Source organism: Bidens hawaiensis, unplaced genomic scaffold, assembly GCF_021521415.1.
Source record: "Bidens hawaiensis isolate Kalapana, Puna unplaced genomic scaffold, B.hawaiensis_p1.1 tig00018846_1, whole genome shotgun sequence".
NCBI lineage: Eukaryota > Viridiplantae > Streptophyta > Magnoliopsida > Asterales > Asteraceae > Bidens > Bidens hawaiensis.
Window position 1 is genome coordinate 81,663 of NW_027492863.1, and position 25,237 is coordinate 106,899.

General features: G+C 38.9%; 1 protein-coding gene, 2 non-coding genes and 1 pseudogene across 4 annotated transcripts; 1 reads left to right on the forward strand and 3 right to left on the reverse strand.

Moving 5' to 3' along the window:
- Positions 1 to 839: 839 nt before the first annotated feature.
- On the reverse strand, positions 840 to 1,000 carry LOC143557214 (U1 spliceosomal RNA). Its single transcript, XR_013139528.1, has one exon. It is a non-coding gene; the product is annotated as a U1 spliceosomal RNA (small nuclear RNA).
- Positions 1,001 to 2,217: 1,217 nt separating this feature from the next.
- On the reverse strand, positions 2,218 to 6,105 carry LOC143557182 (uncharacterized). The gene is made up of 5 exons (XM_077046313.1): positions 5,741 to 6,105; positions 4,209 to 4,308; positions 3,809 to 3,929; positions 3,631 to 3,726; positions 2,218 to 2,524 (listed from the first exon to the last, which is right to left on the reverse strand). The coding sequence occupies exons 1-5, from the start codon at positions 6,090 to 6,092 to the stop codon at positions 2,387 to 2,389; spliced, it is 807 nt and encodes a 268-aa protein (XP_076902428.1). The 5' UTR covers positions 6,093 to 6,105; the 3' UTR covers positions 2,218 to 2,386.
- Positions 6,106 to 10,156: 4,051 nt separating this feature from the next.
- On the reverse strand, positions 10,157 to 24,440 carry LOC143557183 (vesicle transport v-SNARE 12-like; annotated as a pseudogene). Its single transcript, XR_013139525.1, has 6 exons — positions 24,328 to 24,440; positions 13,934 to 14,070; positions 12,423 to 12,481; positions 12,152 to 12,340; positions 11,226 to 11,386; positions 10,157 to 10,428 (listed from the first exon to the last, which is right to left on the reverse strand). The product of XR_013139525.1 is annotated as a vesicle transport v-SNARE 12-like (transcript).
- On the forward strand, positions 13,351 to 13,456 carry LOC143557215 (U6 spliceosomal RNA). Its single transcript, XR_013139529.1, has one exon. It is a non-coding gene; the product is annotated as a U6 spliceosomal RNA (small nuclear RNA).
- Positions 24,441 to 25,237: the final 797 nt, after the last annotated feature.

The window sequence follows — 25,237 nt, forward strand, 5'->3', positions numbered from 1 at the left end:
TTTAGCTATCGAGCTCAAGCACTGTAGCTCGAATAAAACTCGTTTAGAAAACGAGCTATTCGTGATCTTACTTGAGACTGGATCGACAAAAAGCTTGAAATGAGTCGAACCTCAAATAAAACTCGTTTAGGTATCGAGCTCAAGCTCTGTATGGAAGCTCGTCTCGTTTAGCTACCGAGTCTCAAGCTATGTATGGACTTGTTTATTTGTAACTTGTAAGTTGTGTCTTTTGAAGCCGATCTTTGGCTTATTTTTCTCAAAGGTATATTAAAAACATCTATAAACTAATTAAAACATTAATGAGTTACATACAGTAAGTAATAAAGAAAAATAACTAATACATATAAAAATTTACCTAAGATACAATAAGTAAAGAAAAATAACTAATACATATAAAAATTAACCTAAGATACGTTCGTTTTAGATGTGACCAGGATGGTATCCCAAACCTAAAATTTGGGTACCGGTACCAAAAATTCCGCTCTTAAAATTTGAAAATATTTGGTATCCGTATAGGCATTTTACGCAAAATTCGAGAAACACCAGTACAACTCTCAAATTTGCGTACCAAACTCTCAAAACTGCGTACCAACTCTGAAAGTTAAAAACTGATTAGGATTGTTCACAAGTTGAACCACGGTGGTTTCGAGCTCAAAACTAAACGGGTTAAAGTTAAGCAAGATCAGCCAAAAAGTCAAACAATGATCAAGCTAAGCCAAGGTTGATATTTGCTCAAAGATATTGTGTAAACGGGTTAAAGTTAAGCAAGATTTGGATCAGCCAAAAAGTCAAACAATGATCAAGCTAAGCCAAGGTTGATATTTGCTCAAAGATATTGTGCAAAGGCCGCACAAACACAGGCCTCCGCTGCCACAAATTATGACGTAGGCTCAACCACTTGGGCCGACCTTAGTCAGGCGCCCCTCCATAGTGCAATGAAGGTCACTAACCTAGGCCATGGACCTTCTAGATCACTCATTGACCCCGTCCAGGTAAGTACCTAACTCATTAGCCTCTTCTTCATATTATACTGCCCACTCACCCTTATTCTTTTCTCACCCACCGATGTGGGATGCACTCAAACTATTAATTTTACTCTTGTATGTTTCTTCACTTTTTTTTTTCACGAAACATTAGCCAAATACGTTTTCTAGGCTGAAGTTTTAGCGTAGGTGTCTATTTGCAAGTGATGTTTCGGTAATAGAATTTGGCTCGGGTCGAACTGGTAGAGTTACGAGCTTTGTTTTATAGAACAACAATAAGTGGAGAACATTAATGGGAAAAGAAGAAAAGTTATGAGAATGCAGGACTTTGATGAACATGATGTATGGAACGGGGTTGAAAACGACGTTAAAGAAGAAACTGTATGTCATAGTTGTGAAACCTTTGATTCAGATGTAGTTGGTCCATGCTTAATTCTTTTAACATCCATAACTACTCTCAACTTGTTTGAAGGGGTAATCTGGTACGGCATGCTTGGACTTTGGATATGTTCTTTTTTCGGTTTTCTTGACGAACGCGTTCTTTTTAAGGATTTCTAGAAGTGTTCTGTTTACGTTGGGAAGGATGCGAGATTTGCTATCTTTTATTTTAGAAGAATACGCTTCAAGAATCTACTTGAAATAGTTTATTATAAATTTATGATGTTTCGGTAATAGAATTTGGCTCGAATCAAACTGATAGAATTACGGGCTTTGTTTTTATAGAACAATGATAAGTGGAGAACATTAATGGGAAAACAAGAAAAGTCATGAGAATGCACGGTTTTGACAAACAAGACGTGTGCAATTGGGTTGAAAACGACATTAAAAGGCAACTTGGTTTAACTGATTATGAACCCGTCTATTTAATGTTGTTGGTTCATGTTCATTTGTTTCAACAATCATAACTACTCTAGAACTTGTTTGAAGTGGTAGTCTAGTATGATATGTTTGGACATGTTCAAGGTTCTCTTGATTTATGATATGACATGTTCTTTTAAGGTTCTTTTAAGCATCTTCTGTTTTATGGTATGTAAGATTTGGCTTAACTTTTAGCTCAAAAGAAAAGGCTTCAAGAATCCACTTGAAATGGTTATTTACAAGAGTGGTAATTTATCTTTACTTGTTGATTAGAGACCAATGAAACATACAAACGTGTCGCGAAAGTAAGTCGTATTTTGGTGTAATAAACCATTAACAACGATGCTCAATTGTTTTCATCCCACATATGCGTAAAACGATAAATCAAATGCATTTGCAGAAGGTGTTTAATCAAATTCTTTACTAAATGAATGTAATTAGTTTGTTATATACAGCTTATATATTTAGGAGTATGTATGTATGTATGCATGCATGCATGCATGTGTAACTATGTAGCATGAGTGGATTTGTCTTGTCATATCATATCATATCATATCCTCTTGGTCTTCAAGGGAGCGTTTCTTGGCACTTAAGTTAAGCTTAAGGCTTTCAGGTAGCGGTGGTGTTGTTCCTCTCCGAAACAATACAGCGAGCGCCCTCATCTTCCGGCATAGATCAAATACCTGCATCATCATTTCATATATTCATTTACTTCATTTATATATTTAAAGTATCAATTCAAATTGCTAACTAAAAACACATTTAATTAGATAACAGTTTGGATGAACAATCGCAAACTCCCCAAATCGTTAAAGTCGAGCGGTTTTAATCAATGTTGTAAAAGTAGGTTTACAAGACCGAGTACTCAGGGGAGTTTCTTTAACTCCGCCTAGTTACTAAGAGTCTATCAAAGGTGGTCAATGTCAGCCGGAATACTAAAGAACAAATATCATTTTTTTTAATTAATGATTGGCAATTTTTAGAATAATTTGTTATTTAAAAATGTATTTCTCTTATTTATATTGATATTCACATATTTTGTTATAAATATCAGTAAACTAATGATATTTGACATATATATAATTTCCAAAAATAAATTTTCATTATATTTATCATGTCCGAGTACTCCCCGAGTACTACGACTACGCCCAACTCCCTAGTCGGCCACCTAGGGTCCACCTAGCGAGTTTTGCAACCTTGGTTTTAATAAGCAATCGCAAACTCCCACATAATACTTACATTGTAACTAGAAGCGGTAAAATGGGTTGGTCAATGGGTCAAGACGGTTGCATATCAAAATGTGTAATTTTCCATGTGGGTTTAAACGGGTCGGTTCAGAACTCATTTTTTATTTCTTTGTAAATAGCTAAGTCATAAAATATGGTTATAAAAACTATATTATAACAATAAAACTTCAAGTTTTAGAATAAACGATTTACTAAAATTATTAAAACTACACTTTGGATGCGTCTGATCCATTTAGCCCGTTCCTGTTTTTGCCAAATCTTTTTATTTGGCGTGTTTGAGAAGAAACATAACTCAAATCGACACATTTTATAAGTAAACGGGTTTAAATTGCAACCTTTAATTACCATTATTTTCTATAATATTTATTACACAATTGGATGTCACGGGTAAACATTACTTAGCATTCTTTTCCGCCTCTAATCTTAACAAAATCTTTATTTTGCATCAAAAGCTTTAATATTTGACCACTAACTAACAATGCCTTGTACTTTAGAATTTATTTAAATTTAGTAAAAAAAAACGAGTTAATAATGATTCTTACCGATGAGGCTTCAACCTCTGCAACTCCTTCACAACCTTGACCTCCCCCTTGCAACAGATCACAGTATTTTGCTGCTTCAGTCTCGTCTTCAAATACCTTTAAAAGATAAATTATTATGATTATACTTGGTGATAAAATATCATAAAGTTCATTTTGAGAGTGTATTAGTAGAACTTACAAGAACACCATCTCTCACGTCTTCAACAAGCATCTGGAACTTATTAGCACTCGGTTTCTTCGTTTGATTTCTTAACTTACGCCCTTTTGAAAACAACATCCCAAGTTCCCTTTCAACTTCACTGAAACGCAAGATGGGTCGGTCAGAGAACGGGTCAAAACGGATTTGTGATAGTTATGATTACAAATAACGATATTACAAATTTACAATGATGATTTAAATATATGAATAACAATTTAAGGGGTTATGTGCACTAGTTAAAGACTTTGTGGCGACTGTTAACCCGCTAGCTCTGTTCCCCTTTAGTTAAGTTTTCCATTTTTGGTCCATTGACCCGTATAAGTAAATGGCTAAGAAATGTCACCTAAACAAATATATAGCAAGAAAACAGAAGTTAAACCTGCGATTCATTCGGGTTTTCATGGTGCAAAGCTCGTTTTCCCTGCGGGTTAATACATAGACAGCTTTTGAATCTTCTCTCCATGGGTTGGCTTCCAACACTGAATAAATAGATCATAAAAGAAGCTTTTAGAATTTTGAAATTTGGCAAATATTACATATGAGATTAGCTAGCAAACAAATACAACTGAATATTCACATTCATATATCAATGATCAATCCAACATTCCGACACCTATTATTGTAATTTATTTCCATAATTCATAGAAGAGAAAAATCAAGATTTTTTCCCAATCTGGAAAGTGATAATTATTATTCTTTTTATTTTTCTAAATCACAATTCACAATGGAGCAACTTTGATGAACTCATTGATATCCAAGAAACAGGTAAAAATATGACTACTGTATCTTGGTTTTAAAAAAAGTGTGAGGTACTCAGAGACATTTAGGCCCTAAAAGTCCAAACGAGAGCTTTAAGTACGCGAGGCTTGCTCTATGTACAACCAAAATGTTGAGCCACTTATACTAGATGTCTACTTGGAGCTAAAGTTGTAATTATATAGTTTTAAGCACCCGTCCAACTAGAGTGGTCACAACACAAGTAACTTCCAAGTTAACAAGACCAAATATATCAAATTGTGAACCTCAATAGTGAAACATTTACATATATTGAGTATGCGTTGCTAAATGTTTTGCTGTCATGCTCAGTAGAGTCATCTGTTGCATGAAATCTTTTTTTTTTTTGAACAGCTAAACAAACACCCTTTATGGGAGAGCTTTTAAAACTTGCTTATTTGCTTGTTGAAAAGCAAATAAGCAAAAAAGCAATTTTAAAAGCTCACCCTAATTCAATTTAAACACTTTCTATTCAACTAATTGTGCTTAATTTTTAGTACAATTACATAAAAGATAGGCCTGCAAATGAACCGAATGTTCAGTGAACTTTTCGTGAACCGTTTGGCGGGAAGTTCATTTATGTTTGTTCATTTAACAAACGAACGAACATGAACACATGTTTATGTTTGTGAACATTCGTTCATGTTCATTTACATATTGATAGAAAATTATTAAATAATATTTGTATTTTACAAATTATATCACCCTAATAATATATTATCTAATCCTCGTTTGTGTTGATTTAAGTGTGTTCATTTATGTTCATTTATCTTTGTTCAATTATGTTGGCGAACTGTTCGTGTCCATTTAGATTTTAAATGAACAAACAGTTCACGAACATGTTCATTTGTTAAACGAACGAAGGTGAACACAAACTAAGTGTTTGTGTTTGTGTTTGTTTAAAGTGAAATGAACAAACACGAACGTGTCCTTGTTCGTGTTCCTGCGGTTCGTTTACAGGTCTATTAAAAGAGCTAGCATGATTTAATAATAATAATAATAATAATAATAATAATAATAATAATAATAAACTAAGCTAAAACCAATGCCAAACCATAACAGAAATAACAGAATGAAAACAATGAAATTGTGTATAACAAAAGAGGTAAATTATTATTATTATTATTAATATTATACCATCATAACTGCTGGTATTAAAAGTTTGTTGCAGATGCCGTCTCATATCATAAGCACGAGACGACACCTGCTCAACAAACTCATTAGACGACCTCGGTATCGTTCCGTCTAATCGCAACGCCTTCTCCACCTCATCCTCTTCTTCTTCACCTCCCTGTTCTCCCACAGCCTTCAATTTAAATCTCTCACCATTAATTCTAGGGTTTGAAGTTGTCACGAATGAAGAGATTGAACGTGAAGGATGTCGGTGATGATCGGAATGAAGGCATAAGGAATCGGATCTCCGGCGGTGGTGGTGGAAGGCGGTGGTGGTTCCCGGAGGTAGGATGATTGAGGTGGATACAGAGGACATTATTATTATTATAGATATAATATGTGTGTATGTATGTGTGTGAGGTTTATAATAATAATAATAATAATAATAATAATAATAATATTGATATGTTATATATGGAGAGGTGGTGGTGGAGAAGATGGTGGTGGTTTGGTGGCTGCGTGAACGACTGAAACACCGCCGGAGTGAACGAAAGAAAGTTACTTGGATTTGTATCTATTATTATTATTATTATTATTATTATTATTATTATTCCAGATTTTTATTATAAATATTATTTTATGAATGAAATTGAAACACATATAAATAGAATTAAAAAAAATTCGTGACAAATGTACTCCCAATATACTTGTAGTGAAATCCACCCTTGATGCTAGGATCGTCTTAACGAATTAACCTTTACGTGAATTGTTAGTAAACTGTTGTAAAGGATTAGGAAAGTTCATTTATATTTGTGAATGTCCGTTTACGTTGTTCATTTAGATTTTATTACGGTTGTTTTATTACATTTGTTTCTGTTCGTCAGTTTACGTTTATGTAAGTTTGTTCACTAACGTTTGTTAATAGTTAATACGTTATTATATATAAGAATTTAAGAGTTTTGTGCCGTAAAGCTCGTAGTGGACCACTTTGCAGCACCGGATTGATGGTATTTTGCTTTGTTTTTTTTTTCGGCATGTAACGAATGTAACGAAAACTGGCTGAATGTCAATTTTGTTTTTGTTCTCTTTTATTAATTTGTTTTAGTCACGATACCGTGATGGAAAGCAACCGAATTCGTGTAAACTCACAACGTTTTGTTTTAGTTTCAGTACTGTAACGAAAACCGACCAAATGCTGATTTTGAATTTTTAGCTCCAGTACCATAACAAACATGACGAAAACCGGCCGAATTTGTGTAGATTCACCGCATCAACGTCCGAGATCGATAATGGTTGGTTTACTGATGATCGAATTTTGCTGACCGACGCCACGCCATTGGTCTACCCCAGTTTTTATAATTTTTTTGTTTATTTTTTGTCTTAATTCTGGTACAATAACACACGTAACCAAAACGACCGAATTCACTTCGACGTACCGCATCAACGCTTGGATTTTACTATCGTCCGGATTTTACCGTCCCGTCTGGCGCAGCGCGCCATGAAAAACACTAGTTCATTTTAAATTAGATAGCTTTTAAGCGTATTACAGTTTATAATAGTTTTAATAACTTTTGTAGGCAAATATATTGTTGTTCACGTGTCATTTTAATAAATTTTAGCTCAATTATCTTCTTTCATCTATTTTTAAGCTTTCAGCAACGTTCTTTAGTTTACGATCATGAACCATTCGTTTATATTATTAATAAAAAAACACAGACACCGCTAATTTTCTTAACAAGTGAACACAAACAAAAAAACCATGTACGTTTTATTGATTTATTTGTCACATGTCTGGTTAAATGTGCACGAACGAATATGAACATCATGAACATGTTTCATTCGTGTACATTCGAATCATTTGCAAGCCTACTATCTCCTTTTATAGGTCATATATACTCATATATAGGATAAAATTGTATGTATTGATCATGCATTCAAATTAAAGTACTCATCATAGGTGTACATTACACCAAACCCGGTACGATCTTTTAGTTATTACATTATGTATTATGTTTATTATATTATTATTATTATTGTCTACTAACTAGGCCCATCGGTCTGGGGGTTTGTGGAGGTAACCCCTAACCCGGCCTGGCCCAATAAAGGTTAGGGTTTCATGATGGTAGCCATGGAGTTCCTATATAAGGAGCCTTCAACATTCATTTGAAGGACCTTCTCTTGGACCCCTTGACTCCATACATATTTTTGTGTCTATAAACAAGAGGAAACTCTTAACAGTCACCTCCACTCCCCACGTTTCCATGGCAGATCTCGAGCAACCGGAGAAGAAGATCAAGGCAATGGTTCGTTCATCTCGAAGACCGAGGAACTTGGACATGGATCCGACCCAGAGCCACACTATAACCACCGGGTTCAGCCGAACCCGGTCCTTTTTCGGTTTTATATATAACCTATAGTGTTGAATTAACGAGCGAACCAATTGTTTTTCGGCGAACGAACTCATTATCGTTTTAAAAAGGTATATTCGGCCATCGATCAACTTTAGTTAATAAACATATAAAAATATCGGCCATCGACTCAGCAACCGATCAACTTTTTTCTTCGTCATTCACCTCAAGGTTTCAACCATCGCCAACAAACAATACATGTTAAGTCGCGATTGAAGATATTTTTCAAAACATGAAAACACGTAAGGAAAAATTATAATATGCAATGTCTTTATATTTAATGACTTTGTATTTTATTGAATTCTAACGATATTATTTTGTTATGCTAGTGATATTGCATTTTATTTATCTAACCGAATGATCAACCCAACCCATTCGGGCGTGAAAACTGGACACCGGAAAAAATAAAGCATCGAAAATTCCGAACGCATAAGAAAGAGTTTTTGGCTCCGTCACTGCGGATCCATTCCATGTTTCTTCACTCACCAATAATAATGTTGTAAGATGATGATGATCGAAGATGAAGTAGCAGTGGAATAATGTAAAAGACCGATCGATATGGTTTCTTACAACAACGCAAGACTATATATATATATATATATATATAGGGTTCTATGCAATAAGAATATTTTCACCCACCTTAATTATATTGGTTATAGCTGTTATTTGAGGTCGGCTGTCATCAAGACTTTTTATTTGGAGGCCCCTTAGTTTCCTGATTTAAATATGGTTCGAAGCCAATGAAACCCTAGCTAATTCACTAAAATAAATATTTAGTTATTATTATTAGTATGATATATATATATATATATATATATATTTGAAAAACATAATAAACAAACAATATTATATCACAATTTTTTTAAACCGTAATCCCAGCTACGTACTGTTGGATACGATCGAATTGATCGATACGGCTCAAGCAACGAGCGATCGAAGTTTCAAGGTTGGAAGTAGAACAGGGAACCGATCGAACCCTTTTAAGAGTTAACAGGTCGATCGGGTCTCCTCATTGATCAATAGAATTGAATTGTTTGTTTACCCTATGTATACCGGCTCCGGGTTGGGTATTGATCAATCGGGTCTTCTACACCCAGGTATTGATTGGAATACCCTATTTTCGGGTATTGAAAAAACCCATTTTCTGCAGTTTTCTTTTCTCAACGGGCATGCCTCGTTTTTTTATCCTAACTCCATTATTTTGCATACAAACTTCAAAGTTCAAACATATATTTTGCATACATATATAAACACCTAAACAATGATTAAAAAACATAGATTTAGATATATTTTTTTTAATTCAAGATGGCACAAATTAAAACAAGGCCGTCTCTGAGAATGCTTCGGCCTTCATAGACCTTGTGCGATTAAAAAAATTAGGCCCTAATATAAGTTCATGTTCACACACAGAGTGGCGGAGCAAAAAACTTTTTTCACTGAGTTCGTACCACCTAGGTTTGTTTACATGGAGGAACTTTTAGCGGATAGGTCATGGATCTTTTTTTATAGGGCCGGGTCATTGAAAAACCCGGTTGAATTGTACGTACCACATTTACATATTTGTATACTACATGTAGTAATATGTATGTATACATGTGTTACACCCTTTATACACTCCAATATACCACCTTTACATATTTGTATACTACATACATACAGTATGTATGTATACATGTGTTACACCCTTTATACGCTCGTATACCACCTTATATACGTCCATATGGCATTACATATGAAACAAGCATGCAGTTTGCATAAGTTATATAAGTCGTGCAACATTATACAGCTCATATGATATGACAAGCATGTTGTTCTACAGATTAATGGATGGTGTATGGCTGTATAGCACTATACGATGACCCTCTAAATCTAGAACTAAAATGTTCAATTACAGTTTACAGTCTATAGTCCGAAGCATGTTCTTCTCGAATGTCATCAATACATCAACTCTTTTATAAATAACCCCCCTCTACAACTTAACGCATAACATAACCGAAACCATGTTTGAAAAGAAATCAAGCTTAATATGAATTTTACAACTTAGGTTCAAACAAAAGAGTGGTTTCTAAACAGCAAAAAAACACAAGGTTTAAAACAACATAAGTTTGTTTATGTACACCCAAATACCCAATATGGTCAAATGTGATTTTGCTAATGAAAAAGCTTGTAATACAAGATAAGGATGATTGCAAGCACAAGAGCACCAATCAAGGAGCCAAGGATCCACTTGTTCTTTGACATCCTTCTTGACATTGATGTCAACACTTTCTTGCTCTTATCAATGGCATCGTCTACGCCATGAAGCTGTCAAACATATACTAGTGTTATGAACTCCAATGTATAAAGAACCCTATAGCGAGTATTTATCATACCATCAAAGTTAACATTGAAGGATTAATTTCATATATACCCAACCAAAAGTAAAAATATCATATGTGCCCAACTTTAATAAATTTTTATTTGGTGACCATTCTACCTCTTTCCATTATATTTGTTTAAGCCCTACTTTTAATTTGGATGCGAACTAGAACCGTCATCTCTCCTCTTTTGTTCTCTCGATCGCAGATAAGACTAACAATCGAATCTGTATGTTCGAATCATATAATCGAACTCGAATCAGATGATCAAGCCAGGTGTATTCTTATGATAATCGTACTATAAGCATCTAGCTCGAATTAGATAGTCGAATCATGTATAATCGCATGTGTCTCCATCTGTTTATCGTGTTAGATTATCACATTAGGGCATAAAATTGTATCGGTTTAGACCTTAGCGCATCAGTTTACCAACTTATGTTCATTTTTGTTATAAACGAAAATTGTTGATGAGTATGAAATAAAACACAATTAAGTTAGTAATGGCTAACAAAATTTAAGCTAAAAATGAATGAATAAAAAGTTTGATAAAATTTTCAAGATTTAGAAAAATAGGGGTAAAATAGTCATTTACTAAATTGTTTTTTATCAACTAGGTATATTGGATAGTTTAACTACTTTGTAAGGGCATACATAATATTTTTAGTTTTGCAAGGGCATATATGATAAACTGCCTCTAAAATGTATATCAACCTATTAATGATGATTATGAAGATAATAAAATACCTTTGCATGGGAATTTAAGAGAGTTTCTCGTTGTTGGTGCAAATCTTGAAGAATAGAAACTCCGAGTTCCTCTGTTTCAAACACAGCTCTCCTGCTTTCCTTAATTCTATCACTAGATTGATTTAATCTCTTGTTAGTCTTTCCCGTTGATCTGCAGATGCCTGTAATATAAAATATATTCAAGATATACATTTTAATAGAATTTCATTAATTCAACTTCCATTAGAACACGTTTAGTCAAAACTCAAATCTTTCACTAAAAAATTCTCACATGAACACTAATTTTCTCCAAATCCACCTCCAAAACGTAAACTAATCTCACCACTTGGCCAAAAACCAAATTCACAAGTCCATTGACCATACAATAGACAAATTTAATATTTCTTATTTTTTAAGGGAGATAAAAAGCACTGCTTCTTCACAAATGCATTATTACCATCTATTCTCATACTTGGTTGGCATAAAAGTGAATCATTCAAAAGTGCCGTTTGTTATGCAAACAGTTTAAATTTTAATGAAATTAAGTCGATAAAAAACAATAAAAATACACTATATAAAGATAAACGTGCATCTATGAAAGATATACAGCTAATTTAGATATAAACTTATATCATATTTGTTTGTAATATAAATCTTATATTTAATTAATAGTCAAACAAAATTCTTTTATCACACTAAAAGTCTAAAACTTTGTTTACCGAGTAAAAAAAATAGATTAGATGAAGTATCATAAAATCTCATATATAATTAAAGAGGATTTAAACATCTTCAAATATAACTAAAAAGGATTTTAACATGTGTTAGTGTTATTATAGGTTACGGAAAATATATACAGAATAAACAGATAGGACGCCATATATGCAGAAAAAACCACAGTTTCCAACCTAGTATAAGTACAACAAACGTTTAAAAAACATATAACTTACCATATGAGCATTGGCCAATCCAGATTCAAGTAACTCCTCATGTGCAGTTTGACTGGATTTAGCAGAAGCTAGTTTTTTGACTTCTCGTTTCAATTTGGTTAGATCAGATTTATATTCACGAAGTTTAGCGAGTAGCATTGCTTTCACACCTGGCTGCAAACTTCTTGCCTCGAGATCCATTTTTCTTATCTGGAACAATTTGTTATATGTGAATTATAAACTAGAATCATAAGAAGCTTTGCATAAAAATAAAGTTTAATGACTAATTTACTAGAACATCAGCCTCATCTAATCCAGATTGTAGTTCCGATATCTCTTTGCTTTTTTGCTCTTCATATCATCACAATTACATGTATAAGATCAGTTTTTAATAAAATCAATATGACATTAATTCCAACATTACTCTATTTTTACAAATTAGAGAGACTGTATACATCTAAGCTTAGCATTCCCACATCAAAACAGTTGGTAAATACTAAATCAGAAGTATTTATTAGTCAAATGCCTAATAAACCCTTGATACGTCTTTTACGTGTGTTAATCAGATGTAAAGCTTCTAATAATATCATTAACAAATTTTAGGAAAATTGGTTTTTATTGGTTCCAATTATCGTCTTTTGGTCACCGCCGGTCCCGACTAACGAATTAGCTGCTGACGGTCCCAACTTTTAACGTATTTGTTCCTAACGGTCCACAACTAACAAAATTTTAACGTCGTTAGTTCCAGGTCGTCGGAAAAACGTTTTTGGCAGGAAAACACACATTTTTTCCCGAAAACTCAACAATTTTGTCCCAAACATCATGGTAACTTTGTATCATATCTTTAGGAACCTTTTTCTAGTAAAAGCCCCAATTACTAAGGTCGCCGGAACCCTAGAACCATCGTCGGAATTAGTTGATGGTGTTTAAGTGACGGTGGTTGGTTGGCGGTGAGTCAATTGGTGGTGGTGGCGGTGTTCAGGTGGTGTTTTCCGGCAAAAAAAATCGACTTTCCCGGCCAAAAACGTTTGTCCGGCGACCTGAAACTAACGCCGTTAGGATTCCGTTAGCCGTGGACCGTTAGGAACAAACACATTAAAAGTTGGGACCGTCAGCAGCCAATTTGTTAGTTGGGACCGGCAGTGACCAAAAGACGATAGTTGGGACCAATAAAAACCAATTTTCCCAAATTTTATTCAGAAATGTGTTAATGTACTAATAATATGATGTACCATATTATCTAATAAAATCGGAACGATACAGAGAATGTCAGCATGGCCCCTACGCAAGGATGACGCTAACTACCCTTCAACATAAACATTGTACAAAATCATTAAGTAAAAGAAATAGTCATTGCGTGATAGCACTATTTAATCGTGTATTATATAACTGAAAGCTGAAGAGTCATTAAGCATGGTAAAGAAAATAAAACAGATGAGCACTTTTGAGCATTTGAATGAAGAAAAGTATTTTTGCTTATATGCTAATTTAGAAGTTTTCAATAAACAGTTAGTTTGCTTCTTTAACCTGGTATTCTTGACTCAAAATTATAACTTATAAGTTTACATTTAGCATAAATAAGTTGTTTTCAATAAATGATAACATAACTTGTATTATTTAATCATTCACTAACACCTCATAACATCAAATTAAAACAAAAAAAAATGATGATCTCTTAGTCAAATTAATGAGAAATTATAAAACATAATCTTAACTGAAAGCCAAAAATCTGAAAAACTTAAGGCAATGAAGAATATAGACAAACAAAAGCTGTTATAGAAACTGTTCTAAAATAAACAATACCTTCATCAAGAATTGAACCAGCAGCATTACATTTTCTGGACAAATTTGTAGACAGCTCACAATACTGTCGCTCGTATCCTTCGAATACCTCACTCATCTCTGTCTATCTTCTCCAAGATGCCTTAAATTACAACCTGCTTCAGATGCAAAGCAAAATTACAACATTATTATATCCTTTATTCATAAAACAACTCGAAGCTGTTAACAGAAATCATATTCATTAAATTGAATCAAATTAAATCAACCACATCCGTCATTTCATAATACAATTGCATCTAATAAACTTAGTCAATAACATTCACTGAAAGTATTCATCCAAATAACTTAAAACTAAATTTCTCGATTATAAATCCTGATTACAACCTACTTCAAATCCAAAACTAAATTTACACCACAATCATTTCCTATATTCATTAACTTACTCGAAACTATTAACAAAAATCATATTCACTAAATCAAATCAAACTGAAACGATCGCATAAACAGAACCGTCATTTCGCAACACCATTACAATGTGATAAACTAGTCAATAACATTCTCTAATATAAATGATGTAAGTCAAACGATTAATCCTAATTTATATCGCAACACGATACAATCTAAGAGACTAGTCAATAACATTCACTGAAAACATAAATCCATAGAACTGAAACTAAATTTCTCTATCATAAATCCTGATTACAGCCTGATTTTAACTCCAAAGCTAAAACTACAACACAATAATTTCCTATATTCATAAAGCAGCTCGAAACTGTTTGTAGAAATCAAATTCACTAAATCAAATTCAATCGAAACAATCGCTCAAACAGAATCGTCAATCGCAATGCGATTACAGTCTAATAAACTAGTCAATAATAAAATTCACTGAAAACATCAATCCATAAAACTAAAACTAAATTTCTATATTATATATCGTGCGAGTCGTACGATTAATCCTAATTTTAAACCCTTAACTCGTGATCCGTTCAATAACAGAGAATCAATCTACCTAAAACGTTAAAATAGAACGAGAATAAAAAAACTCCAATTACAAGTAACTTCAAGCTAAAACTGCACCACAATCATTTCATAAATTCATAAACTAACTCTAAAGTGTTAACAGAAATCAAAGTGAATTGAAACAATCGCATAAACAGATCCGTCATTCCCAAACTATTGCAGTTTAACAAACTAGTCAATAACATTCTCTAATATAAATCATGTAATCCGTACAATTACTCCTAATTAATTTCGCAGAACGATTACAAGCTAATAAACTAGTCAATAACATTCTCTATCTAATATAAATCGTGTAAGTCAAACGATTAATCATAATTTATATCGCAAAACGATTACAATCTAATAGACCAGTCAATAACATTCACCGAAAACATAAATCCATAGAATCGAAACTAAAAAAAGTAAAAAACACTATTATATATCCTGATTACAACCTGCTTCAGATCCAAAGCTAAACTTACACCACAATCATTTCATATATTCACAAAGCAACTCGAAACTATTAACTTGAAGAGGTAGGTCCCAGCAGAGCCCAGTTGGACCCGCAAGACTCACCTCAAAGAGAGACATCTGCGCAGTTGAACCCGCAAGACTCACCTGCAACAGGGACGTCTGCGCAAAGGCTAAACTCGCAAAGACTCACCTTGAAGAGAGACGTCTGCGCAGAAACCAACTGGATCCGCATGACCCACTATGCTCAGAGACGTGACGTCCTTACGCGCAGTACGCAAGCTGTTCCCACAGGAAAAGCCTCCCAATGGTCGAGGTACTCCGCCTGTTAACGCAGCAACGGATACTAGCCATCAGGGAAGGCTACCCGCGCAGCAAGGCTACACGCACAAGGCACTTAACTCTTAAATAATTCAGTAATGTCACCTGAAGAAGGAGTGAGCAAGCCGGGAACACTCCCGCACAAAGCCGGGAAAACTCCCGCCCAAATGAGCCAGTCCGTACGATACTGGAGGATCTTTTGTACTGTACCTGACGAGGTATGGACAAAAGATCTGACCAAAGATACGACAGCTCACTGACAACAGTATGACGAGCAGCACGCTCTTGTACTGTATGTCACTATCAGCCGCTACATACTCATCAACCTGTCGGAGGACGTGCATAGCCTGCAATTGGTGGAACAGGAATAGTACACAGCCGGCCTGGTCACTATCAGCCGCTGCCTACCCACCAACCACCAGCATGGCACGTGCGTAGCCCACAGTTGGCAGAGCAGGAATACTATTCAGCCGGCTGTACCTGCTTAGAAACCTACCTTCGGCTATAAATACTCCAACACCTTGGAACGGTATTATCATCTCATACCATCATGTCTGCTCTAGTCATTTCTCTTAATATACACTTATATTCAAGAGCAATCTAGTCTGATTCTCACGCCGGAGGGTGGTCACAAGGAGATACCCCCCCCCCCTTCTCAGTGACGAGCTCACGGTGTCTGTTTTGCAGGTCATCTGAAGAACCATCATTGCCGGATCTAACCCCTCGTGGGAAACATTTATTTAACCCCCAGATTATCCGTAATCTGTCCGGGGTCAATTAGTGTTTCTTCATTGGCGCCATCCGTGCATAAAAGCTAGAACTTATTCTTTTTCAGTTTTTTCAAACTTCTGGAAAGATGGTTAAGGTTACTCCGTTGCCAAGGCCAACGAGTGACCAAGAAACCCCGGTAACCACAACCCCAGCCACTGGGGGGAACACCGGCGAGTACACAGTATTTACGAACACTACCCCAGTTATCCAAGCCGGGGAAAGTGCAGTAAATTTTACGAACACTACCCCGGTTACCCAAGCCGGGGCAAGTGCAGTAAATAATCATCCCCTAGGATTCATTGATACCCAGGCGGAAAGACGACAGACGAGGTTCCCCCGCCAAACACTTGATCAAGTTAAAGCGTGGGCGGAAGCACGTCAGAAGGAATTCCAAGCTGAGTTGGACGAACGCTTACGTTCACTCCAACAGGCTGACGAGTTCGGAAGCACTCGACAACAGCTCAACATGAGCAATGAGTGCGAGTCCTCGGACGATGATCGAGAGTCCGACAGTGACGCAAACCCTCGCCATAGGGCGAAAGGGAAGCGTAACGAAACGGACTTCCAACCGAGAAGGAATTTTGGAGAAACCTTCAAACAAAGGAACGCGGGGGGAAACCCACGTGACTTCTCCAAAACCTTCAGACCAACTGCTGCAAACGCGGGAACATCCAAGTTTGCAAGGGACATTGCGGAAGCAATCGCCCCGAAAAGTGCCAAGCAGATGCCCAGCATCGGCACTTATGATGGTATATCCGACCCAGATGATCACCTGAACAGATTCATAGCGGGGGCAACCGTCAGCAACTGGACGGAACCCACGTGGTGTTATATGTTCCAGATGACGCTGGTTGGAGCGGCTAGAGCGTGGTTTGACCGTCTACCGGTCCACCACATCTACGATTGGGCGGACTTCCAACACAAGTTCAGCCAACACTTCAGTCAACAGAGGAAATATACTGAAGAGCAGTGGACGATCCTCAACTGCGTTAGGGAGGAGGATGAATCTTTACTAGACTTCATCACTCGCTTCAACTCGAAAAAGCAAAGTCTGGGCGTTATAAGCGAAGATCTTGTTCGCGCCGCTTTCATCCAGGGCGCCGAATACCCAGAGCTGATCCGCACGTTGACGGGTAAAGACGGCATGCCATCCACATGAGATGCCATCATGACGACGGCCAAGCGCTTTGCCGAAACAGAGAAGCAGCTGGGTGGGGATCTGTCCCAGGGTACAAGCCTCTACACGCAGAGGACTAGAGAACACAACGTCCGGACCGCCCGACAAAACAAAAAGAGGAAGCTAGGCATTTGGCAGTCAAGGGTAAACTTTGACACCACATCCAGCTCTCGATCTTTAGTAGGCGGAAGGGATAACACGCACCCGTCAAGTCGACACCCCCGGTGGACGCCGCTCACCAAAAGCGTCACGGAGATATTTGCCACTGAAAAACTACCATGGCCAAAAGCTCCAACGGTCCGGCATCGGCCTGACGCGGATCAGAGCAAATACTGTGACTTCCACGGGACAAAGGGTCACACCACTGAGAAGTGTTCATCCTTGAGGGATATTATTGAAACATTCGTCAAGGATGGAAAACTTACACACCTTGTGGCATCAATCAAGAATGGAAGGAAGAATGACAACCGATACAAAAGCAACGGACGAAAGCCCGTTGACATCAGCATCCATATGGTTCATAGTAACATCAGAGGAAGAAAAAGACGGATGACAGAACCATGCGCATGGAAGGAAGCTGAGGTGCGCTTCCCGCGAGTACCGGGAGGACCCAGCAAAGAAGGCCCTATCGTCATCAAAAGCCAGCTGGGGCACTACATCACTTCCCGCACTCTTGTTGACAACGGCGCCTCGTCAACGGTTATGTACAGGCAGTTCTTCGACAAGCTAGACGACGAAGACAAAGAACGCCTGGAAACGGTCTACGCCTCGATGGAAGGGTTTGACGGCAGCACAAACACCCCCCTGGGTATCCTATCCTTCCCCGTCATTCTCACAGACGGGAAACACTCCCGCACAGAAGACGTGGACTTTGTCGTAATGAGGAAGCCACATCACACATACGAAATTCTCTTCGGGAGAGACGGGATGGCAAGATTCAATGCCGTGGTATCTTCAGTCCACGGCATGATGGGATGGCCAACAGCTGAGGGCGTGGCGATGGTCACCGGTATTCCCCAGGTATGCATCGCATCTGTCTCATCAACACCCAAACCAAAGATGGCTAAACCCACCATCACCGAACCAGAAGAATGGGCTTTCAATGGCAAATACCCCGACCAGGTGGTTACCATTGGCCCAACAATCACTGATCCTACGCGCACCTTACTCAAACGCTTACTACAGAAAAACGCTGACATCTTCGCATGGAAACCAGCTGACATGACTGGTGTACCTCGAAGTAAGGCAGAGCATAAGCTCAAGTGTGACCCGGCTTTTACGCCGGTCATACAAAAGCGTAGAGTAATGGGGGCGGAACAAGCTAACGCGTGTAGAACCCAAGTCAAGGAACTCCTTGACGCGGGCATCGTACGCGTTAGCAGATATCAAACTTGGGTTGCAAATTCCGTTATGGTACCGAAGTCTAACAAGCAATGGCGCATGTGCATAGATTTCAAAGACTTGAACAAAGCATGCCCTAAAGATTGTTACCCGTTACCCGAAATTGATCTTAAGGTAGATTCGTTAGCACCGTTTCGCCTTAAATGCTTCCTTGATGCGTATAAAGGGTACCATCAAATCCACATGGCCGTTGACGATCAGGACAAAACCGCATTTCGGACGCCCGATGGCACATTTTGTTATCAAATGATGCCATGATGGACATACCAACGGAATGCCGGGTCCACATACCAACGCCTGATGGACAAAGAGTTTCATGCCCAAATTGGGAGGAACTTGGAAGTATACATGGATGACCTGGTCATCAAAAGCCTTGACCCAGAAGCGATGTTGAAAGACATCGAAGAAACATTCAACACACTCAGAAGGATAAACATGAAGCTCAACCCGAGCAAGTGTTCCTTTGGGATGGAAGAAGGGAAGTTCTTAGGAGTCATTGTTACAAAAGATGGCTTCAGAGCGAACCCTGAAAAGGTCGAAGCCATTATCAAGATGGAATCACCTACTACCATCAAGCAAGCTCAGACACTGAATGGACGCCTAGTTGCACTTAACCGCTTCTTGGCAAATCATGCGGATAGGTCGTTCCCATTCGTGTCGACGCTGAGAAACCGTTTAAAGAAAACGCACTTCCGCTGGACACCAGAAGCGGAAGCAGCTTTTCAGGAAATTCGGTCACGCTTGATCGAACTCCCAACGCTCACAGCACCAGAAGCGGGAGAGGAATTAATCCTATACCTCTCCGCCACAAATAGAGCAACCGGGGCCGTCCTGCTAGTCGAGCGAAAAGGCATCTAGATGCCAATCTACTATGTTAGCCGTCTCCTAACAGACGTCGAAACCCGGTATTCTACCCTGGAAAAATTAGTCTTAGCACTTGTACAGGCTTCACTCAGGCTAAGACGATATTTCCAAGGTCACCCAATCACCATTCTCACCAACTTCAAACTTGCAAACGTTTTAGGCAAACCCGAACTGTCGGGACGCCTAGCCAAATGGGCAATAGAATTGGGAGAATACGCGATAAAGTACAAGCCAAGGCCAGCCATAAAAGGCCAGGTCTTGGCCGACTTTATTGCCGAAGTCCCCGCCTCGTGGGAGAAAGAGTGCCAGGACGAGGCTCAACCCTCTCCAGCACAGGACATCAATGATGTCTAGCGACTTTACACTGATGGAGCAGCCAACAACGAGGGCTCAGGCGCAGGGTTAAAACTAACCAACCCAGCAGGCCAAGAATACACTTACGCTATTCGACTAGATTTTCCAAGTACGAATAACGAGGCTGAGTATGAAGCATTCTTGGCCGGGTTAAGGATTGCGCGTAAGATGGGAGTAAAGAACTTGGAAGCCCATGTGGATTCCATGTTAGTAGCCAATCAGATAAATGGGACGTACACGGCCGTGAACGACACAATGGCCTTGTACCTCGCTCAAGCAAAAACCCTCATGCGCGATTTTAACGATTGTAAGGTCATACACGTCAAGCGTAGCGAAAACAAATCTGCGGATGCGTTAAGCAAGCTTGCGTCATTGGCTTTCACCCACTTGGGAAAGGACATCCGCATTGAACTCCTTGGAGCACCATCAGTCCCACACAAAGAAGTCTGTGTCATCCAAACCGGCACGGAAACGTGGATGACACCAATAATAAATTACCTTGCGGCGGGTATACTACCAGAGTCGAAAACACAGGCAAGAAAACTACGCTGTAAAGCACTGAACTATCAACTCATCGATGACATCCTTTACAGACGTAACTTTCTTGGCCCACTACTCAGATGTGTTGACGACCAAGATGCCGACTACCTCCTAAGGGAAGTACACGAAGGCATCTGTGGGATACACGCAGGTCCACGCGCAGTTGTAGCTAAGCTAAACAACGCGGGATACTTTTGGCCGGGGATGCATACGGATGCACTGGCATACATCAGAAAGTGTAGGTCTTGCCAACTCTACGCACCTAACACGCATCGCCCGAAGAACGAACTTGTTCCAGTCACCTCTTCATGGCCATTTCAGAAGTGGGCCATAGATGTGACAGGCCCATTTCCCACAGCAGCAGGGAACGTTCAATATCTAGTGGTCGCCATTGACTACTTCACCAAATGGATAGAAGCAAAACCCTTAGCCCAAACAACCGTAAAACATATCAAGAAATTTATTTGGGAATTTATTATTTGTCGTTTCGGGCTTCCATAGAATTTGGTGAGCGATAACGGCACCAACTTTGCTGACAAGAAGCTACAACAGTGGCTGAAAGAACTTCAAATCACCCACACCTTTACCTCAGTGGCGCACCCGCAGGGTAATGGTGAGGTGGAAAGAGCGAATAGGAGCATCGTCGATGGCATAAAGAAAAGACTATTGGAACACAGATCCGGCTGGGTGGACGAACTTCCACACGTCCTTTGGGCACACAGAACGATGAAAAAGGCAAGTACGGGAGAAACCCCGTTTAGCCTCACTTATGGCACTGAAGCCATGGTCCCGGTTGAAATTGGTTTACCCTCACCAAGGGTCTTGATTCAACCAGAGGACAATGACGCGGAAAGGCGGTTAGACCTTATGCTAACCGAGGAACGCAAAGACTTAGCCGCAGCGCGTGAAGAGAACTACAAACGACAAATGCAAAAGTACTATAACACGCGGGTAAAACTCTGCAGCTACAATGTTGGAGACTACATACTGCGTAACAACGAGGCTTCGAACCAAGAACGCCCAGGAAAGCTGGCCCCCGTCTGGGAAGGGCCATACATTATCAAAGAAGTTTTGGGAAAGGGCGCATACCGGCTCGAAAGGCTCGATGGCACCCCCATCCCAAGAACATGGAATGGAGCTCAATTACGCAAATGTTACATGTAGATCAATTCCAAACTTATAAAGAAACGGCCTGGGGCCACTTCTAATGGAAATGATTCTCCTTTATCACATTGTGTTGATCGCTTTACATTTACACTTATAAACTTTCCGGACGGTATGCCGGTATTCACCGCATAAATATGGAAAGACGTCGTTGCGTGTGGACGGCGGCAAAACCCGCATAAACACAAAAAATGGCAAACCTTCACGCAGGTCAGTTATAGGTGAAGATTGGTCATCCCACTAAATGAAAGTGACGGTCCTACCCGCACAATCATGATAGAGGAAACTGCACTAACCTATTGACAACCGCGCGTCGAACGGTTAACTTATTCAAAACAATTGGAAAATTGCTAAATTAAACTAAAGTATGCGTGAGCAAGTCATACAACGTTTACAACGCAAGTCAAAAAGATTCAAAAGTAAGCGGGACTATACCCCTTACCTTGGCAACCAAGTAACTATAAGACAGGTGCGAGTACAGTGTTAAGGCAAAACCCTTCACATACTTAGCACCTGCAGGGAATTGAAGCCAGGAATACCTTGGAAGTAAAGTAACTATAAGACGAGTGCGGGTACAGTGTCAAGGAAAAACCCTTCACATACCTAGCACTCCGCAGGGAATTGAAACCAAGAAGGATCTTCTGGGCCATGCTTGCGGAAACGGGAATAACATCCCCGCATAGCGGGAACGTCGAGAACTAGATTGTTTGAAGCTCCAAGATGGAATTGGTTGTTTAACATAATTGATCACTATGTTCAAAACTACCAAAACCTCATGGAGAATCTATACAAGTGGAACTCAACGCTCCTGACTTGCGAGGAGGTTACAGACCTACCCGCATCATACCCAAAGATCAGGCAGAAAAGTCGGGAATTTCTGCACGTGACATTAGGATTTCCGCGGGAAGAATCCCCATGGAAAACCTTAAAACTTAACCCTTTTCAAAACCCTTTGCTTAAGTCCAAAAGTTCACCTCACTTATTAACAATTCATGAGAAGAACATTGGACTGGGGGGACTTGAAGAGGTAGGTCCCAGCAGAGCCCAGTTGGACCCGCAAGACTCACCTCAAAGAGAGACGTCTGCGCAGTTGAACCCGCAAGACTCACCTGCAACAGGAACGTCTGCGCAAAGGCTAAACTCGCAAAGACTCACCTTGAAGAGAGACGTCTGCGCAGAAACCAACTGGATCCGCAGGACCCACCATGCTCAGAGACGTGACGTCCTTACGCGCAGTACGCAAGCTGTTCCCGCAGCAACGGATACTAGCCATCAGGGAAGGCTACCCGCGCAGCAAGGCTACACGCACAAGGCACTTAACTCTTAAATAATTCAGTAATGTCACCTGAAGAAAGAGTGAGCAAGCCGGGAACACTCCCGCACAAAGCCGGGAACACTCCCGCACAAAGCCGGGAAAACTCCCGCCCAAATGAGCCAGTCCGTACGATACTGGAGGATCTTTTGTACTGTACCTGACGAGGTATGGACAAAAGATCTGACCAAAGATACGACAGCTCACTGACAACAGTATGACGAGCAGCACGCTCTTGTACTGTATGTCACTATCAGCCGCTGCCTACTCACCAACCTGTCGGAGGACGTGCATAGCCTGCAATTGGTGAAACAGGAATAGTACACAGCCGGCCTGGTCACTATCAGCCGCTGCCTACCCACCAACCACCAGCATGGCACGTGCGTAGCCCACAGTTGGCAGAGCAGGAATACTATTCAGCCGGCTGTACCTGCTTGGAAACCTACATTCGGCTATAAATACTCCAACACCTTGGAACGGTATTATCATCTCATCTCATACCATCATGTCTGCTCTAGTCATTTCTCTTAATATACACTTATATTCAAGAGCAATCTAGTCTGATTCTCACGCCGGAGGGTGGTCACAAGGAGGTACCCCCCCCCCCTTCTCAGTGACGAGCTCACGGTGTCTGTTTTGCAGGTCATCTGAAGAACCATCTTTGCCGGATCTAACCCCTCGTGGGAAACATCTATTTAACCCCCAGATTATCCGTAATCTGCCCGGGGTCAATTAGTGTTTCTTCATAACTCGAATCAAATTCATTGAATTAAATTAAACTGAATTGAATTGAACTGAACGAATCGGTTAAACAGATCCGTCATTAGCAATACGATTACAATCTAATAAGCTACTCAATAACATTATCTATTATTATAGATCGTGTAATTCGTACGGTGAATCCTGAATTTAAACCCTAATTTGTGATCCGGTCAATAATAATAGAGAATCAATCGATGTAATAGAGCGATAATATGAATTAATTGCGTGAATTCAATTGCGATTATAACGAGTAATTGGAATCGTAGATGGATTACTTACAGAGATGTTGAGGAAGAGAAGAAATGATATTATTATTATTATTATTATTATTATTGTGTAATTGAATAGTGGCTTCTCGGGAGATGGGCACGTATTATTAGTTTGTCCGCGGGTCTAGTATGTTTCTTATTCGATGGTACCTTCTCGGGAGATGGCCAGGCACGCATTAAGTTGTGCCCGAGGTCTAGGGCATGTTTGTGTGAGCGTCACGCATCACAGATTGCTTTTTACCGTATATAATCTTTTGATTCGATAACATGAGGGTTATGATTAATGCTTAAGATCTTTATAAGTTCTTAGGTTTAAGATCTGACTTGATTGAGTATTCCTATTATGGTGAGTTTCCTTCTTCATGGTGTTCCTAGGTAAATTAGGCATGGGGCATTAAATTTAGAAAAGCTCACTCATGTATTAGAAGTAAGTCCAAGCATTTTTCAAAAAGGATATTAAGGGAAAGTTATGAAATCTCCACTTGATCAAGTTTGTTAGTCAAAACGTCACTTTTAATTTTTTTTCCTTAACAAGATGTATCTACTAACATGAGTATTGGATAATACTATAATACGCCTCTATTAACCAGTTAAATCTTGTCACGCGTCTCAAAATGGACAAAAATGCATGTATATTTACTAATGTCGGCGGATCCACATGTGTTTCTACATTGCCTGTCGCCGGTGATTCCACTAGTCTAATATCCTTGACATGAGAAGTCGAGAACGTGGGGCGGTTTTCATGCCATTTAGACATGTTTTTTAATACCGCCCCATAAATGAATTTTGGATTGCTCCAAATGGTGCTTCTAGGCTCAGGTGTGAGAGAGATGGTGTAACTAGATTTTGGTGGTTGTAATCAAGCAACATCAAGACAATGGAGGTTGGCAGCAAGGTGCCGATGGGTATTGGTGATGATT

Coding starts and splice junctions, on each gene's coding strand:
- LOC143557182 (XM_077046313.1), bottom strand. CDS start 6,092: ATGTCCTCTGTATCCACCTCAATCATCCTACCTCCGGGAACCACCACC. Junction 3,930..4,208: donor AAAACCCGAATGAATCGCAG/GTTTAACTTCTG, acceptor CTTGCGTTTCAG/TGAAGTTGAAAGGGAACTTG. Junction 2,525..3,630: donor CAGAGGTTGAAGCCTCATCG/GTAAGAATCATT, acceptor ATGATGATGCAG/GTATTTGATCTATGCCGGAA.